Source organism: Idiotropiscis lumnitzeri, chromosome 6 (genome assembly GCF_059441095.1).
Source record: "Idiotropiscis lumnitzeri isolate Australia: NSW breed Sydney's pygmy pipehorse chromosome 6, RoL_Ilum_1.0, whole genome shotgun sequence".
In the NCBI taxonomy this organism is placed as follows: domain Eukaryota; kingdom Metazoa; phylum Chordata; class Actinopteri; order Syngnathiformes; family Syngnathidae; genus Idiotropiscis; species Idiotropiscis lumnitzeri.
In genome coordinates this window covers 16,328,774-16,346,434 of record NC_142396.1, presented here as the reverse complement: position 1 = coordinate 16,346,434, position 17,661 = coordinate 16,328,774, and the positions used below count along the sequence as shown (strand labels likewise).

General features: G+C 43.3%; 2 protein-coding genes across 2 annotated transcripts in view; both read right to left on the bottom strand.

Annotated features, from left to right (window-relative positions):
- Positions 1-14,517, bottom strand: part of LOC148335419 (leucine-rich repeat-containing protein 4C-like) — a 129,401-nt gene extending 114,884 nt beyond the window's left edge. The window contains exon 1 of the mRNA XM_088299204.1: positions 14,033-14,517. The gene's annotated coding sequence lies outside the window, so the exon portion shown is untranslated. The remainder of the gene's footprint in view (positions 1-14,032) is intronic.
- LOC148335418 (uncharacterized) lies at positions 867-16,215 on the bottom strand. Its single transcript, XM_088298976.1, has 6 exons — positions 16,185-16,215; positions 5,166-5,314; positions 4,822-5,048; positions 4,574-4,740; positions 2,517-2,664; positions 867-2,422 (listed from the first exon to the last, which is right to left on the bottom strand). The coding sequence occupies exons 1-6, from the start codon at positions 16,213-16,215 to the stop codon at positions 1,021-1,023; spliced, it is 2,124 nt and encodes a 707-aa protein (XP_088155102.1). The 3' UTR covers positions 867-1,020.
- Between the last annotated feature and the right edge of the window lie 1,446 nt (positions 16,216-17,661).

Here is a 17,661-nt window from a genome sequence, read left to right as displayed (position 1 = left end):
CGGTCATGAGAGCTTGAAAAACGGCGGGGGCGTTGGTGAGGCCGAAGGGCATGACGAGATACTCAAAATGTCCAAGGGGGGTATTGAAGGCCGTCTTCCATTCATCGCCCTCGCGGATGCGGACCAAATGGTAGGCGTTCCGGAGATCGAGCTTGGAGAAGACCTGGGCTTCGCAGAGGGGCTCGAATGAGGGGTCTATGAGGGGCAGAGAGGTCTTATTTTTGACTGTGATGCCGTTGAGAGCCTTGAAGTCAATGCAAGGGCGAAGGGAGGAGTCTTTCTTCTTGACAAAAAAGAAACCCGCTCCCAGGGGCGAGGAAGAGGGCCGAATCAGACCGGCCGCCAGGGAGTCGCGGATGTAGGTCTCGAGGGCCTCCTTCTCGGGACGGGAGATGTTGTACAGCCGGGAGCTGGGCAGCGGAGCTCCGGGAAAGAGGTCTATGGCGCAGTCATAGGGCCGATGGGGAGGAAGGGTGCGGGCGAGGTCTTTGCAAAAAACCTGGGCCAGGTCATGGTAGTCCGTGGGGACGGACGCCAGGTCGGGTGGAGCCGGGGAGCGAGGAACCGATCGGGGAGCGGGGTCGGCGGACAGAAGGCACTGTGAGTGGCAAAGCTCGCTCCACCCGGTGATTGCACATCTCCTCCAGTCTATCGCGGGGTTGTGTAGCTGGAGCCACGGGAAACCCAGGACCAGGGGGACTTGTGGCGAGTGGATTAGGAGGAGCTGGATGGTCTCCCGGTGGTTACCGGAAACAATAAGGGTTAGGGGTCCCGTTTGATGGAAGACCTGGGAGATGAGGCGTCCATCCAGAGCCACCACGCGCCGTGGGGAAGGGAGAGGCTCCAGGGGGACACCCAGCCGGCGAGCCAGAGCCAGGTCCAGGAAGTTCCCATCCGCTCCGGAGTCCACCAGTACGGCGACCGAGAGGGATTGGGTCTGCCAGAGGAGGCGGGCTGGGATGGACATGCGTGAAGAGGAGCCCGTAGCTGACACGTTATGGCTCGCCGCGGGACTCCTGATCAGCGGCGAGCCCCCTCTTTTGGCTTCACGTGGCAAGCGGCGATGTAGTGACCGGGGTTGCCACAATAGAGGCATAGGTGGCTCGAGAGGCGCCTCTGGCGTTCCTGAGGATCCAGGCGGGTTCTCCCCAGCTGCATGGGCTCCTCCTGTCCGACGGGAGGCGTAACCGGTAGTCGCGGAGGGAAGTCGACGGGAGGTGCGGGAGCGCGTGCCGCCGGACGGGGCGACCTACGCGTCCGCTCGGACTGCCGCTCCCGCAACCGGTTGTCTACCTTAATAGCCAGGGCAATGAGGTCTTCAAGAGAGGCGGTCTCATCCCGAACGGCCAGCTCATCCTTGAGCTGGTCCGTCAGCCCGTTGAGGAACACTCCCCGAAGGGCGGGCTCGTTCCACCCGCACTCGTGGGCGAGAATGCGGAACTCCACCGAAAAGTCGGCGGCGGAGCGGGAACCCTGCCGGAGTGCGAGCAATCGGCGGGTGGCCTCGCGCCCCTTGACGGGATGGTCGAATACCCGCCGCAACTCTTGGCAGAAGTGGGAGTAGGAGGCCATCGCCGGGGCCGATGCCTCCCACAAGGCGGTGGCCCATTTCGCGGCGCGGCCGCGGAGCAGGTTCACCATGTAGGCGATGCGAGCTCGATCGGTCGGGTAACTTTGGGGTTGGAGATCGAACACCAACGAGGTGCTCAATATGAACTGGCTACAAGAGCCCAGATCACCGGAAAACGGCTCGGGAGTGGGGACATGGGGTTCCCTGCCGCTCGAAGAGAACACGGCGGGCGGAGGAGGGGGAGAAGGGACCGGGGAGGTGCCCTCCGGGAGGCCGGAAGCAGAGGGAAGAGAGCTGACCTGCTTCGAAAGGAGCGCGAGTTGGTGGTGGAGAGCCTGGACGGAGTCCATGAACTCCTGCATCATCCTCTCGTGTCTTCCCAGCTGTCTGCCTTGGTGGGAGAGGGCCTCTTGGAGGGAATCCGAGCTCGCTGGGTCCATTGGGGCCGGATTATTCTGTAACGGTTCAGGGAACCGTGATAAAGGAAAACTGGACCCAAGAGCAAGCGAGGATGGTTGAGGAGGATTTATTGAAGGGTTCGGGGGGAGAGGAACGGGTGCCGGGACCAGGGCAGGAGGACAGGTGGAGGAGCGGCGAGTCAGCGCCGGGGTGCTCGCTGGGGTGGCGAGATGTGCGCTCGCGGAGGTGCAGCGGAGACGGCGCGCTGAGTGTGCACCGGCGCTGTGGCGGGAGGAACGCGGGCGCGGAGAGCGGCGTGGAGGCGAAGGCGGCGGCGAGCCGGCGGAGGCTGAGAAGGGCAGGCAGGCGGCGTACGGGCGTACGAGGTGCGATCCACGCTCCGGGGCTCGGCGGCTGGCGGCGGAGGATCGGGCTCGGGCTGGCGCTGGGCGGCTGGAGGGAGAGCGAGGAAAAACAATGGTTAACTCGGGTTTCATAACACAAGGCGCGGACGTGCACGAGGCGAACGTCGACGTGGACCGGGTACCGAGGTAGGTAACGGAATAATCCGGCGTCTGGCTCCTGGCAGCGCTGAGCTTTAAACCCCCGCGGTGATTGCTGATGATGGGCAGCAGGTGCGCAGGAGCCGACGCCCTCTCCGGTCGGAGGCGTGCCTGGCGGAAAACAGCCGGAACCTAGGGAAAAGGGAAAAAGGGAAAAAGCTTGGCAGGCCCCCTAACCCGAACCCCCACAATCTACTTTTTGACCTTCGTTGAAGCATTTAATCAAAGCTTTTAATTACACATCCATCAATTCCACACTGTTCAACAAAGGGGAAAGCAAGAAAAACTAGGGCTTGACCAATTAATCGGCTGATTAAACTGCCCTTTAAACATCGGCCAAACTAATCAGCCAATTGGCCGATGTTTGCCGATTGCTTTAACCTTTATGCACTCTGCAGTTGTACATAAGTAACAGTGCTGTCATTATTTATTACACATAAATGTACCATAACCTTGTATCCTGAAATATTTATCATAAAATCATCAATATAAGATTGATAAGGTCATTCACAACAGAGCAATTTTAATATTTAGAAGCAATGCTAAGGTGACCAATGCTTAGGTGAGCAATGCACATTGTGGAAGGAATTGACGTGGCTCTCACTATTTTATACACAACTTTAAGTAGCATTTTGTTTAAAAAAATAATAATAAATAATCTAATATACCAAACATATATGTTTTGAATACGACACATTCAACTACTGGCAATGCAAACACAAATGAATTATTAATGTCATTATAACTTCATTAATTAAATTCATTGCATAACACAATGCATTGTTGGAACCGAAAAAAGAAATACTTTTTTGAACAATATATTTACAATTGACCGCGGGGAATAGTTACCAGGCAGGCCCATGAATAGCAAAAATGTACGTATAATTGGTCAATGAAATGTATTGGAGGGAAAGAAAATTATGCATTATACGTTTTATTAATTCATTTTTTTTCTGCCATAAATTGGCATCAGTGTCAAAAAGCTATATCGGTCGGGCAGAAGAAATCCTTTATATAATATGTTTGCTGATTAAATAATTATTTGGTCTTACCTTTATATTTAATATTTATGAAATCCCCAATTACAAAATTACCCACACCTAGTATCATACTTTGTCTGATGTTTCTAAGAAACCACCATGTCAAAATCGGTAAAGAATTTGATGAATTATAATGAATTCATTGGTCGTCGGGGTCTCCCGGTTAAGGATGATGGCTAGGTCTGCATGTCTTTAACCAGCCGTGCCTTCCTCTCGTGGCCACGCTTCTATGAACTGCGCCAAAAGCGATCAGCTTTGTCACTTGCCGCAGCGACACGGTGCTGTGTGGGCTCCACTGTGCACTTTCAGTCACTTCTACTGCTGATTAGATACACTTAATATGGTAGACACATTCATTAAATAAATTCGGCAGACATCAGCATGTGCAGCACACGTGTGATAAAACATGTTCACGACCATGAAGATTAGCTCAGGGTGTCAAGTGTCAAACTCTGTTCCACAAGGGCCAGTATTCTGCATGTTTTAGATGTTTCGCTTCTCCAAATTCAAATAATCAGCTCATCAGCAAGCTTTGCAAGAGTCTGATAATGACCCTGATACAAAAAACATGCAAGATACCCTCTTTTTTTCTTTGAAGGCTGACACAGTTGCCAATGCTCTTGCTTTATTCCCCCCAAACAGTAACAGAATGCAAATGCATTCAGGAGCTGCTATCGGTCAAAGCTCACGCAACACAGTGACTCCAGCTTAAGCCAACCTTCAAAAATACAGCAAGCCGACATGTTCATCTGCAATACTTTGATCCCCTGGTTCTTGGGTTCCTTTATTCTTACATCTCAAAGACATCACATACTTCTCATGACAAAGCAAATAAAGAGCAAATTTTACATAACTATTTACAGGGGCAGGCAGCTGTCCTCACCAACTCAAATGTCAAACAAAGTTTCACAAGTGTCGGGTAAGTCATCGGTGCCGATGAGGCCATCGGTGTGGTCCTCTGGCCGGCGCAGGGTGAAAGCTGAGCATTAAGTGACTCTCACCAGCCTGGGGTATGAGACCAGTCTGTCCCAGTAAAGGACTACCACACAGTTTCTCTTTTATAGCTGCACACAGCACACAATGTCTGATTCTCCAGGACGGTGCCGGTCCCACAGAGTGGCTCATCACCCTTGGAGACAGGCCTCTCCTCTTCACAGGACTGTAGACCCTGTGCCGGCGGATAATGTGGTTGGGCTGTTAGCAGCACTGACAAGTGCCTGTGGGTGGCAGCATGATGGAGGGCCGATACCATTGGCACCAACGCTTATCATTCCTCCAGACGCCGGCAGTTTCTACCATCCTCACAGGGTCATGGCGACAGGGAATCTCGGTTGCTATTTTGACGCCCAGACCAATTATGAATTTGGAAGCTACAATCCTGTCAGGGCTCAATCCAGTGGACCAACTGTCCCTCAGGTTCCCGGAAATAGAGAAGTCAGGTGTGAGATGTATGAGCCGTGCACAAAAGGAAAAGTCCTTCAAAAGAGGTACAGGCGGAACCGGGGGAGAGCATGTAGTACAGCCAGTAGTTCTTGTCAGGAGACGTAGTATTGCCGAACCTACCAGCTGAGTTTGTTGTAGTATGCAATTCACCTGCTTCCGGTGTTCATCCTTTTGAGACAGCACAGCTCCAAGGTTTACGCTCCAGACGTATCCACAATGAAAGGCCGCTGCATGTTGGGGTAGGCCAGGACTAGAACTTCCATCAGTGCCGACTGGTCTGAAGGAGCCTGATAAGGATCCTGCTCATTTGAGACAGGTGTTGCAGCAGGGAGAGATGGAAAAAAGAAGGAGCAAAACGGCCCACCAGGACCGAAGTTTGACACCTGTACACTGAGGTTTTTATATATATATATATATATATATATATATATATATAAAAGAACAGATACTACATAGTACAACCAGGTCAAATACTTCTCAACAGGAAGCCAAGCAACAAATTGAGTTTATTTGGAAACTTGGCAAACAAGGGATGTGAAGCAAGACTATCCTAGCTTTGAAAAGAAATGTCATTGCATAGTGTGAATAGTGAATCTTCTGTTCATGATATAATAAATAGCCTTGATTTAAGATGTTAGCGTTGCAATGCTTTAGAAACAAAATTATGCACTGAACCTATAGTCCTTCAGAGTCTTTATTCGGTTTACAATAATTTTGTTAATTTTGCGACACAATACAGTGATGATTTTTTTTTAATTGTGCAAACGATAAATCATACAATAACTACGACAAAAAAGTAGTTAAAAACTAAATTTAAAGTATTAAAATGACAAAACAAATGATACAAAAATCAACATGAATGAAAACCAAAATGAAAGTAAAACCATTTAAATGAAAATCCCAAACTATTAAAACCCTGGTGTGTGTGTATGAAAGCAACAGAGAGAGCGATGTGATGCTTGGGTGGTTGTATGACAACCAGAAAAAGTGTTGTGCAGTTGCTTACTGCATGTTGCGATGTTTTCACTTAACTGATCGATCTCGAGGGGTTGGCTGCTTGAAAAGTCGATCGTGTTTCATATTGTTAAAAGTTGGCCACCGCTGATTTACTGTATTTGCAAAGTTAGAGGAATCAATAAGGGGAATCATCAGGCAAAAGCAAATAAAAGAGGCCTAATAATCAAATTACAAACCGGTTCTCTGACAGAACTTGTTTGTGATTTCCATCCCTCGTCATCACGGCAGCAGCAGCATTTGTTTGTAAGGCACCGTTTGTCAGACATTTTTCGTGTCGTTATGATCAAGGTATCCTTGCATTGAGAGAGATTGGGAAGAGGAGAACATCATACAGAAAGCCGCCTGGTCTTATGCATTTCCACTTGTTTAAATCTCGTGCCTAATATGCCATTAAAATACTAAGAGACAGATGGTTGGGAAGTGCTTGGGGTTAAATTCTTCAAAAAACAGCCTCAGAAGGCATAGAGCATCCTTTATTTCTATGTTAATTGCATTTGCATTTGCATACACGCAGTTAATTTGTTTAAATGACACAAAAGATCCTGCATTTTAAAACTACAGCAGGGACAGCAACATAATGATTAACTACCCCAAATTTAAGTGTTAAGCCATTTGTTTTGTCAGAATTAATGTGCATGAGACGGTGTTGAGGTCCTCCATTAGTTACTTGTTGCAAAGTCCATTTGTTGCTATTGCCTACTCCTGTCTGTTCTTTCTAGAAGCTTTTCGTTTTTAATTCAATCAACAAACAAAGCAATCCAACAAAAGGACCTCCTTTGAGCAAGGATGAATGGGGGCGCACTGCCAGAGCCTTAGAAATTGACTTCGAGCAAACCACTTTTGTGCATGTTTCTTCCAAAATAATCAGAAACAGAGTACGTGAGGGAGACATGAAGGCCTGTGCCAATAGCCAGGAACCACTTCATCAGAGAACCCCACATTCACCATTGCACACATTTTCAAACTGAACATTAAACATGTGACAGTCTGAAAACAGTGGTGCTCGTAAGAAATTATGGACGCAGTGGCCTACATTGGTTTTGAATTATCTGTCTCTCTCGCTTTCTCTCTCTACGACGATAACACGAGCAAAGAAAACTGTTGTTCCATTGTCTATTACATTTTAAAATTATGTCATTTTCATCATAAAATTCCATAGCAAATCAAATCAAACACAAATGATATCCTTCATTTAGAATTTAAAGGCATCCCCCAACCATATGTAACTCATGACATTTTATACTAAAAAACAAAATTTGATTGTATAGTGTTGGCAATATTTGTACAGTTTTTTTTTTTACAACATGCGGTGCAAATAAAAAATAACCTGGCAAAGTTATCTATGGACTAGAAAATATTGCTGCCAGTATTCCTCAAATCGTCACTATTTATAGCTCAAACAATTAAGCTGAGGAGACCTTCATTAGCCTGCTGCTATTCAGCAGGACCCTGAGTCGCCCTGCCAGACAGCCAAACAGGTGTAGCTTAATAATCACTACTGAACTACCAGCAACACTGCTTTGCAAATTTCTTCCCTACGCATGTTCCAATCGGTTTGCCATTCTCAACTGAAAAATGTATTACTTTCTAACCACCATATTTCCCAACATTAAATAATGACTCGATCAAAACCAAAGATGAGGACATGCAGTTTAAGTTCTGCTGAAACACAGAACGTGACATCGACCAACATTTGTTCATTTAGTGTATGTACAAAAGAAAGTATTTCAGGGACTGTAATTGGAATGGCTGAATAAATATTATATATTTTTTCATTATCATCATCATAGAGAAAAAGCCTTCTTGTAATGAAATCCTCCGCCAATCAATGTCACATCTAAAAGGTCGCAATCACTGGGGTGGGGATGGTGAGTTAGTGTTTCTCATTTGGATGAGAAACTGTCTCATCCACAATGGAGGAAGTCTCATGCGTGTGTTATCGTTTTACAGAAGTCTGAAGACGAGAGGTGGGCTTAGTTTGATTCTGCGTGTGTAGTTAATTTTTGGAACAATTACCTTAGTTATTTTATTTTTATGAACTATGAACCGAACGAGTTCATTGAAAATGTTGTGAACTGAACCATGAATTCATTTGTAAATAAAAAGAACTTTCCCAACCCTGATCAAAAATAAATAAGTGAACCAAGATTTAAAACCTGCAAATGGCTGGCAATCAGTTCAAAGTGTACCCCGCCTACAGCCCAAAGACAGCTGGGAGAGGGTCCAGTACAACCGCGACCCTCGTGAGGATTCGCGGTTTGAATAATGGATGGATGGAAGATTTAACATAAAATCACAACCACAAAGGTTGCAAGTAAACATCATTAAATATTAGACTCAAACAAAGATTGTAGATTTATGTTGTCATAGATACTGTAAGTGAAGTAACGTAATCTTTTAAAAAAAATATTTAGTAACAATAAATTAATTGCCAAAAGTGGAAACTGAGGTGGCAAAACATTTGGTGAAGGTGGCAGCTGCCACCTCTTGCCATTCTGTAAAAACGCCCATTTAATAACTTTTTGGATATAATTTGTAAATGCATCAAACATGCAACAGCATTCACGTCACCTTAGGTGTATGCCAGAGCTGGGCTTTTGACCCTTTACATTTTTTTTCCACTTTTCCATTCCCTGCGGCATTATGGGAAAAAGATGTATTATTATTATTATTTTTTTTTTTTAATGAAGACTTGCTTCAGAGAAAAATTCTAATTCCAAACAGGAACCAGGATACATTAAGCCTACAATTACATTTGAACATCACCTTGAATGTTGTATTTGTAAAATTTCTGTTTTGAAATTAAGTTATAATAGGATGCTCGAAAAATTTGCGAGTACGTTTCAACAGTCAAAATATTTTCACTCCACACTGGCGGCTCCAAAAAAACATAGGAACAGCTCTAAACCACAGTGTACAAATGACAACAAAAATATTTTTTTTCCTCGTTACATCCGAGCCACAGGAAGGCTTGTGATTGGAGTTTATTTATTCATCGAATACGTCCAAACAACTCCCAAGACGTGTGTTAGTTTGTGGCAAACATGTTACTGCCGACTGTTTCAGCAATTTGGGACAATGCAAATCTGGATCGCAGGCCTCTTTCACTTATCTATCCGGGGATGGATATCAACTCCCTCTGGAACAGCAAGTTACCTTATCCAAGGAAGTCCAAGTTTTTGGAGTTTCCTTCAGTATGTGATATATTGTGGCATTCTTTGAGTTGTTAGCTTTGCAGCTAACAGAACGCTTGATGAAACATAAATGCTAGCTCAAAGCATGTGAGTAAGTAACACATTATGCGGCTCTTTGCAGTTATAACCGAATGCTACTTTGTAAACACAAGCACGTGAAATCAGGTGAGCCTTAGCCACGCCCACCTGAATACCCATGTTTAATGCTAGGCTAACAGTTCTAAGTGGAGCATGTAATTCCACAACAAGGCGATGAAAGTGTTTCGATACAGTATTTGTTTTTGCTGCGGCAACGCTCATGACAGGGGACCTTTAAGTCAATGGGAGAATCCTTGTAGGCAGAAAAACGCACAGCTGCGTACACGGCCCTAAATGACTACTCCAGATGGCAACAAGCACAAAAGACGCCGGGGGAAGAGACCTTTTTCATGGTTGCTTGCTTAAGCAGAGAGAGGACCTGTGCTATTTGACCGTTCCAATTGTAAATGTCTCATTTGGTTTACATTTAAAATTAGCACTTTAGCCATTGTTTGAAATACCTAATGCTGGTGAAGTATGTTAACTTAAAAGACAGCGACAGGGTCTGAATCTCCATAATTGTTCTTGTAAGAACAAATTACTGCAGGCACTGTGTACATTTACTCCAAAGAGTTGGAACACACGTCAACATCAAATGATGATTTTTTTTAATGGCTGTTCATACGATTGTGTAAATGCATTAGTGTGTGATTAAACTAGTCATCAGAGCAGTTCATACTAAAACAGGTGGAAGTATTTTTTTTTTCCTGAACTTCTTGGGAATCAGGGGCCACAAACGTCCACAGTCAACATCAACTTACATCCTCACATCTTTCAGTTTCTGGTACATTTACATTTGATGGGAATCCCTCCCAACTATGTTTTAAAATGAATAGTCATTTTTTTTATTCAAACAATATGTGCGTGAGACACATTTGGTCACCTGGCTTTGAGAACTCATGTTTTTGAAAAGAAAAAAAAAAAAACTGGCAATATGCGGTAAGGCTGTTGCATATAAATATTGTGATATTTGGCATCTTTATTTTCTAATGAAAAATTTATTATTCACATGCAAAGAAAAAATCATGGATGTAGCGAGCCATCCATTATCAGTGCCGCTTATCCTCACGAGGGCCTGGACTGGTTGCCAGCCAATCTATGAATCTGAATGTATTTGTATCTAAATAAGTTAGTTATTGTTAGTAATGCCCCTAGATACTGTTCTCCTATTGGATGGGAATGTGCATTTAAGGTTGCATCTGATTAGTCAGTGTTATATCAAAGATTATGAATTTATTGTCTTTAGTAGTCTGCATTGTGCACTGCATGTAACATCAGGATGCCAATATTTCTCAAGATGTTGTGCAGCTCTAATTTAAATGATGCCTCCTGTGCATGGGTAGAGGTAAAACAAAGTAAGTAAGATAAGATGCATCCCAGAATGTCCCTCAGAAAAGGTTTGGATGAGGCAATAATTAATGTTGACAGGCATCATTTGGATGTTCCTTTATTTTGGTTTCCATGAACTTACTGTCCTCGGAAGCTTCATTTACCAAATTACAAATGAACTGCGACCAAATCAAAGAAGGCAAAACCACGTTTTGGTTGCTATTGCAGCAGGTGCATGCATCACATGAAACTGGTGGTGATAAAAGTCAGTTGTGGCTTATTTTAAGGGCCACTTGTACACTGCAGCTTCTCTATTGTTTTTGATGCTGTGCCTATTGTTTCCCTTGTTCAATAATATGTAGCACATATGCTTGTTATGAACTTGATGTTTTTAGTGTGGGATTTGTGCTGGATTTAGCTTCAAAAGCCTGGCTTGCTGTCCATTGTTCGAAGCTGGCATGCACGGCTCCCTACTGAATTGCTTGTTTGGGGCTGTTTAAGTGTCGGAAGAAGAGGATGGAAACCCAACTATAATCAACACTGGCTATTTATATCATATATTGCAAAAGTATATCAAATAAAGAGCTGCAATCAGTGCAATTTGTGCAAATGATAGATGCTGAGGCAATGGTGGCAAATTTAGGGACCATTGTGCTTCTCATCAAATTTTAGGAGTCAAACTAATTGAATTATGTTGGCTCTGAAACATGACGTGTGATTTATTTTGTACGGGCTAATGTTTGTTGTTATATCTTAATCAGCAGCAATTAACATCTTTTCATAATCACGTCAGGTCTCCTAAGTGCACACACGTGGCTCATAGTGTATTGTAAAGAATGCACAGCTTGTTCTACATCTCTGAATGAACTGACTGCAGATAAAGAGATGGCTGTGTAATCTTTGAAGTATGTGGAAGTGCAATGCAACCTCTTATCTCAACAGGAGACGAGGAGAAGTTTGATTGTGGTAGATACAAATCGCCCTCCACCTGTACCCGAGTCAACACAAGTTACAATGTACAGTGCTCTAGATGCTCAGACTATATTTATGTGAAAATTGCAGTGGGTCTAATGTATAATTATAGTGATGATCATTACGATGTGGCAGGTGAAGGCCACCAAGCCGAGGGAATGAGTTTATGAACAAAAGAACAAACAGACGACAAAGAGAATGCAAACACTGCCCAAGAATCAGCCAAAATTGGAGCATTTTTCCTTCTCTTGCGGTCAAAGGTACAATCAAGCATTTTGTGAACTGAAACACTCTGCTGCACAGTCGGCTTCGAGCTAATGAGAAAACGAGCCTGAGATCGGTGTGCAACAGCAGACAAAAAAGGCCTCAGACAAAAATCCAGTAAGTGAAAAAAAATACACTCTCAAACATAACCCCAGGACTGTGTTTTTTCCAATATATTTCTAATCTTCCATTGTTATCTTTTTATCTTCCATCAACAGTATACCAGGTACATATATGATATACCTCTAAATGAGTCGATTTGGATTTGAATCTAATTGCGCTTTTCGTATTGGTAGGCAATGTGGCTGGTGACTCGCTAAAGTTACCACCTAATTAGGCAATTTAAAAAAATAAATAATTAGCCGCACTGTTTTTTTTATCTACTTCCCTCAAACTTCTGTTGGATCCTCATACTGGTTGCACTCTGGACTATAGTTTAAAATACCGGTACTTCCACAGTCAATGGGCGTATTAAACAGCACATTATTTATTGGAGATATAGAAGTCACTGCCAGAGGGGTACAAATGGCCAAAAATAAACATAGCCCTGGGTTAGGCGTTGTTTGAATTTCAACAATTCTGGTGCTTTTTTTCAGTTCCAAATGATTCTTGGTGGGGTTACATAGTATGTTTACATATATGTAAAACTTATGACAATGGCATCTGATGGAATACTGGAACATTTCAAAATGAAAAATAGCATCATGAGCTGTCTATATCGGACACTATAGGAGTTGTCATCGATTGGATGGGTGAATTATTCTGCACTGTGAAAAAATTCAATACATTTTCTTTGGCGATTTTACCATTGTCTTGTTTAACCCAACTTAACAAACTAGTATTGATGACTTGACAGACACAAAGTATTGTTTGCCTCTTTAACTATCCATGCATCCATTATCAGTTCTGTTTTTACTCTTGAGGGTCGCAGAGGTGTGGAGCCTATCCCAGCTAACTTAGGGCAGTAGGGGAGGGTAAACCCTGAACTGGTTGCCAGCCAATGGCAGGGCACACAAAGACAAACAACCATCCGCTCTCACACTCATACCTAGGGGCAATTTAGAGTGTCCAATCAACCTGCCATGCATGTTTTTGGAACACTAGTGGAATCCGGAGTACCCGAAGAAAACCCATGCAGGCACGGGGAGAACATCCAAACTCCACTCAGGAAGGCCAGCCCCCCGGAATCAATCCCACGACCTTTGCACTGTGAGGCCATCGTGCTAACAAGTCGCCCACCGTGCCGTCCTCTCTTAAACCAATAATAACCAAACGGAACACAATAACATCACACAGTACCGAAACCATTGATAAAATTTCTGCTAACATAATGGGAAATCAAATCAGCAGCAGCCTGTTCATCTGGGTCAAGTACCTGTTTCTAACCTTTATAACTATGATTTAAAAGCTAATGAAAGACTTATTTTCATAGATAGTGCACAGTGCGCTTTGCAAAAAAAAGGGAATAAATGGAGCTATGTTCATTGGCCAGGAATTAAATCAACTGTTGACTCCCACAAGGGCGCAAACGCCCCTTTCTATCAAGAAAAAAAAAAAGAAACTCTACCCACGCACACAGTTAGACTGCACTTTGCTCTAGAATTGCTCTGGACATGAAAATAGGGCCATAAGTCTCCCACCGTGAAAAATATAAGATCAAAAGTCTTTGAACTTTTGTATATGCCGGCTATGTCAATATCAAAACATTTCTTTCACTTGCAATCATCAAATTTAAATAATCACGCACAGCATATTCATATACACTTTTATCAGAAATAGTGTGTAACGTGCACAAAAAACTTCTCCAATGTGTTTGTGTGGATATGAACTTCAAAAAAGCTCCGGCCAGTCATAAACAACAGTGAACTCTGACGGAAGACACAGAAGATAATCGTCACTCACTCTGCAACCAAAAGTATTGCCTAGTATAGTGATGTGCAAACACAGTAAATCAGGTTATTTTTGACAGCATCATGATTAAGGAGACACCCCAGAGCAGCAACCAAGCACAAACATTTCCAGCTGCCTTGTTGATTCCGTGTTGCAGTTTGAATCAAAACTCACAGCTTGGAATTTGCAGGGACCTGGACTTTCAAGATGAGAAGTTGTATACTGAAATACAAGTCCAGCAGGCTATTTAAAATGATGATTTTAATTACTCACCAGTGTCAGTGTGACATCCCACGGTCACCTGCCTTTTCAGCAAAAAGTGGAAATCCTGTCGAAATCATGTATGTTAAGCGTAAGAAAAGCAAAGGCCAACAGCTTGTCACGTGTTCATGTATTCCTGTGGCTTCTTCCAAAATGATGAGACACAACTTGTAACTCCAGCACATTCACATGATGAGCACACTGTCTCTTGAATCTTCTGGTACTGTCTGACTACCGCTCATTTCCATTTAAGCCACGTTTCCCTTGGCATGAATACTCCTTGAAAACAAGACAAGGGAGACTATCAGGAAGCAACAGAGAAATCATATGCAGCAAGGCAAAGCTGATGAGCTCAACTGCACCAAAATCCAGACTTCATTCATCCCAATGTGCGCCTCGAACTTGAACTTGTCCACATTGTCTTCAGCTGTGGTGTGAACACTTAAGTGATTGAGTAGTGCTACTGCTTATGCTGCTGTCGCTGCTCCCATCCCCTTCCTGCTACTACAGCTGTCTCTGCTTAAATAACTGCCTGCTCTGTCACACTTTTCTGCTGCAACGCATCACATTCATCCTTCCTCTCTTGCATACTCTCCCTCCCTTTTTCTCCAGTCCTCCCTCCTTGCTTATTCTCCTCCGTTAACTTGTGCTTGCTCACGTGTATAGAAAACAGTGCAACAGAGTGGCATGGAATACAAATAGGCATACGGAAAGACTCTCCTTAAATTTGATTTTCTAAAAAACTAAATGGAAAAAGGAATATTGACATTCAAATTAAACATCTGACTTTTATTTGCTTCAAACAGAACTGGCCGCTAGTAGTCTAGTAATGGTCTCTTCACATCAAACCAAAACCAGTGTATTTTGTATGTAAATTTTGCTTTAGTATGAATTGGTAAATAAGTGTACCATATTAATTTTTTGCTGGTGGTGACGTTTCTTTCCCTTACGTTTCTTTTGTTTAATGGAGGGTAACACGGAAAGTAAAGAACCCTTTGATGGAATTAAATAATTATAATAACTGACTTTCCTTATAGTAAAAGAAAAATAAATTCACAAATATTGAAATTCACAGATTCTGTATAAAGAAATAAGTCAGTTATCATCTTTAGTGGTATTCTTATTTTAACTGGAGAAGGTGTGGGATTTAATAAGTCTAGACCTCGTCCCACTAGCTTTTGAGTATGGAAAACTCATTTTTTTATTAGTAGTTGTTATTGTAATTGGTCAAGGTTAATTGGTGTCTCAATCTTCTGTAGCATTTGTACTTCAGTTTATGTTTATGGCAGTGCCAGTTCATGGCCTTCATTCCTGTCCTCTGGAGGTTTTGCTGATGTGACCAAGTGCTCTTTCAGTGTCTTTTTTTATAGCTCTTAAAATGCTTTTCTTGGTCTCTGTTGGACATTTGTTGTTTACCCATGGTTTATTTGCTCTTCAGGGCATTCTAAATTAAAATTGTTATGACCAATGTTCATCGAATGGCTCTTTTTTTCCCTGTTTCCTCAGTTTCACAATTTTCCCCACCCAAAGCCAGCACTGAATAAACAATGTATTGCAGCACATTGGCGCATCAAAACACCTGTCTGCAACCTGTTTTAGTACATTTGTTCACACAAAATATTAGGTGAGTTCAAATACAACTGCTTCTTCTTCTACAAGGTGTCTCCAAAACAGATGTAAATACCTGGAAATTAAGCTTATCTAATTCATCTTTTTTATATTAAACCCAAATGTTTTCTGGCAAACTCAAATGCATTTTTTAAATTAATTAACCTCAACTAGAATTAACTTTATTTATACAATATAATACATCAAACACAACAAATACAATACATAAAACGCAATAAATAGTACTACTACTATTTGCTTTGCTCGAGTCCGTCTTTTACACAGACTCCAGTGAGTCTGTTCATGCTTACGTAATGTTGAGCACACGTCTCTCCTGTGCTGAATTTAAAGGGAATGAGAGAAGTTGTTTCCATTGGCCTGGAAGTAAACCAGCTGTGTTCACTCTCACAACAGCGCATCTCAGAAAATACCAAAACAAAGAAAACTTAAAAACTAACCAGGATGAGGAAGGTGCGATGCTGAAATTGAGATTTTGCAATCACAGCATGCATGGCATTACTTTTATTGGTATCAGAAACTGCAAACACATTCTTACCTGTGTCTGTCCTCATGTTTCTTTGGGCCATTGTGGCTGGTGTGTGCCCTTCCACCAGATGGACGTGTTCTCTCTGCTAACTTTGTGGTTAATTGTGTGCTCCCTCTGACATTTGTGGGTTGGGTCCTCTCCCATTGTCTTACAGCCCCCTTTAGAACGCAGAACCCATGACTTGACTGCACCTAAACTTCTTTATGGCATACGCATTGGGCCATTACTCTCCCACGCAGCCCTGCTGTCAGTGCCCCGGTGCAAGATACTGATTATGTAAATTGGTGACTACATTGTGCAGACACAGGAAAAGTAAGCCTTAGATTTTCTTGTGAAAATAATGTCCAAAACATAATTCAACATCGGCATACCAATGTTTGTATAAATCTTTCCATGATGATCTAAAGGATGATGAAATGAAAGGAAATTTCATTAATCCATTCCAGCCCCCACAATACCACAAACTTTGGTGTTTTGTTTTATAACAAGGATTAATATTGGACAATATGGAAACAGAGGAACAACATAATGACATAGGTTATAAACCATTTAAGAGTGTTTGCATTATGATTTCATAATGCAAACCAATTCAGTGTGCTGCTCGTTCTGGCCACTGGGAAGAAGTGCTGTTTAATGTTCAGTCATTCAGACAAAAGAAAAAAACGACAGTACTTCTCTGGAAGCCATTTTTTCCTAGATAACGAATATGGCATTAGCTTTAGCGTAATGTTTAAAGCACACGCACTGCGGTGCCTCAGAGAGACCACACTTCACAAGCCTACCACCCATTTCTTCAACAGAGGTACAAGCAAAATGTCATCACAAACGACATCTACTATTCCCCCAGTGACAAAGTAAGCGTATTGCATTTGTTACACATGCCGTAGTCATTGATCCAGCAAATTTGTGTTCGGGTGATTGCCCCCTTCGGGTATCCGTAGCAGAAAGATGGCGACGAGACATGTCGATGTCCTCGACGGTGTGGCGCCACCCATGTGCTGTCATCGCTAAAGTCAGTCCAGAGCAACTTGGGGCGGTATCACGGCAATGTCAGTGACCAGCCATGATGGCCATAAACTGTCATCCTTGCACATTGTATTCGCCTCATTTCGAAAAGGTAAGTGTTGGAGTCTGAGCTACTGCAGATCACTCTCGTTAATTTGAAATTGATGTGGCAGTGCGAACTCAGGTGTCCTGGAATTCTTCCCTACTCGTTGAGACGTCCTCCCAATGCCCTGTGCTTTTGCATGCTCACAACGCCAATAGGAGGTGCATTAGGGTTGGCTTTAGTGTTAGGCTGATTAATCAGCCTCCGATAGGAAGATTCGCACGGGTAGGACATTTTGGCAGAACACCGGGTCACGACTGTGGTTGATGCCACTAACGACGGTGAGGCAGCTGCAGAGAGCGCAGGAGCGTTGTGTGCCGTTCGGACAACTCTTCGACTTTAGAGGACACGACTTTGAATTTACCAGTGTGTGTGGCT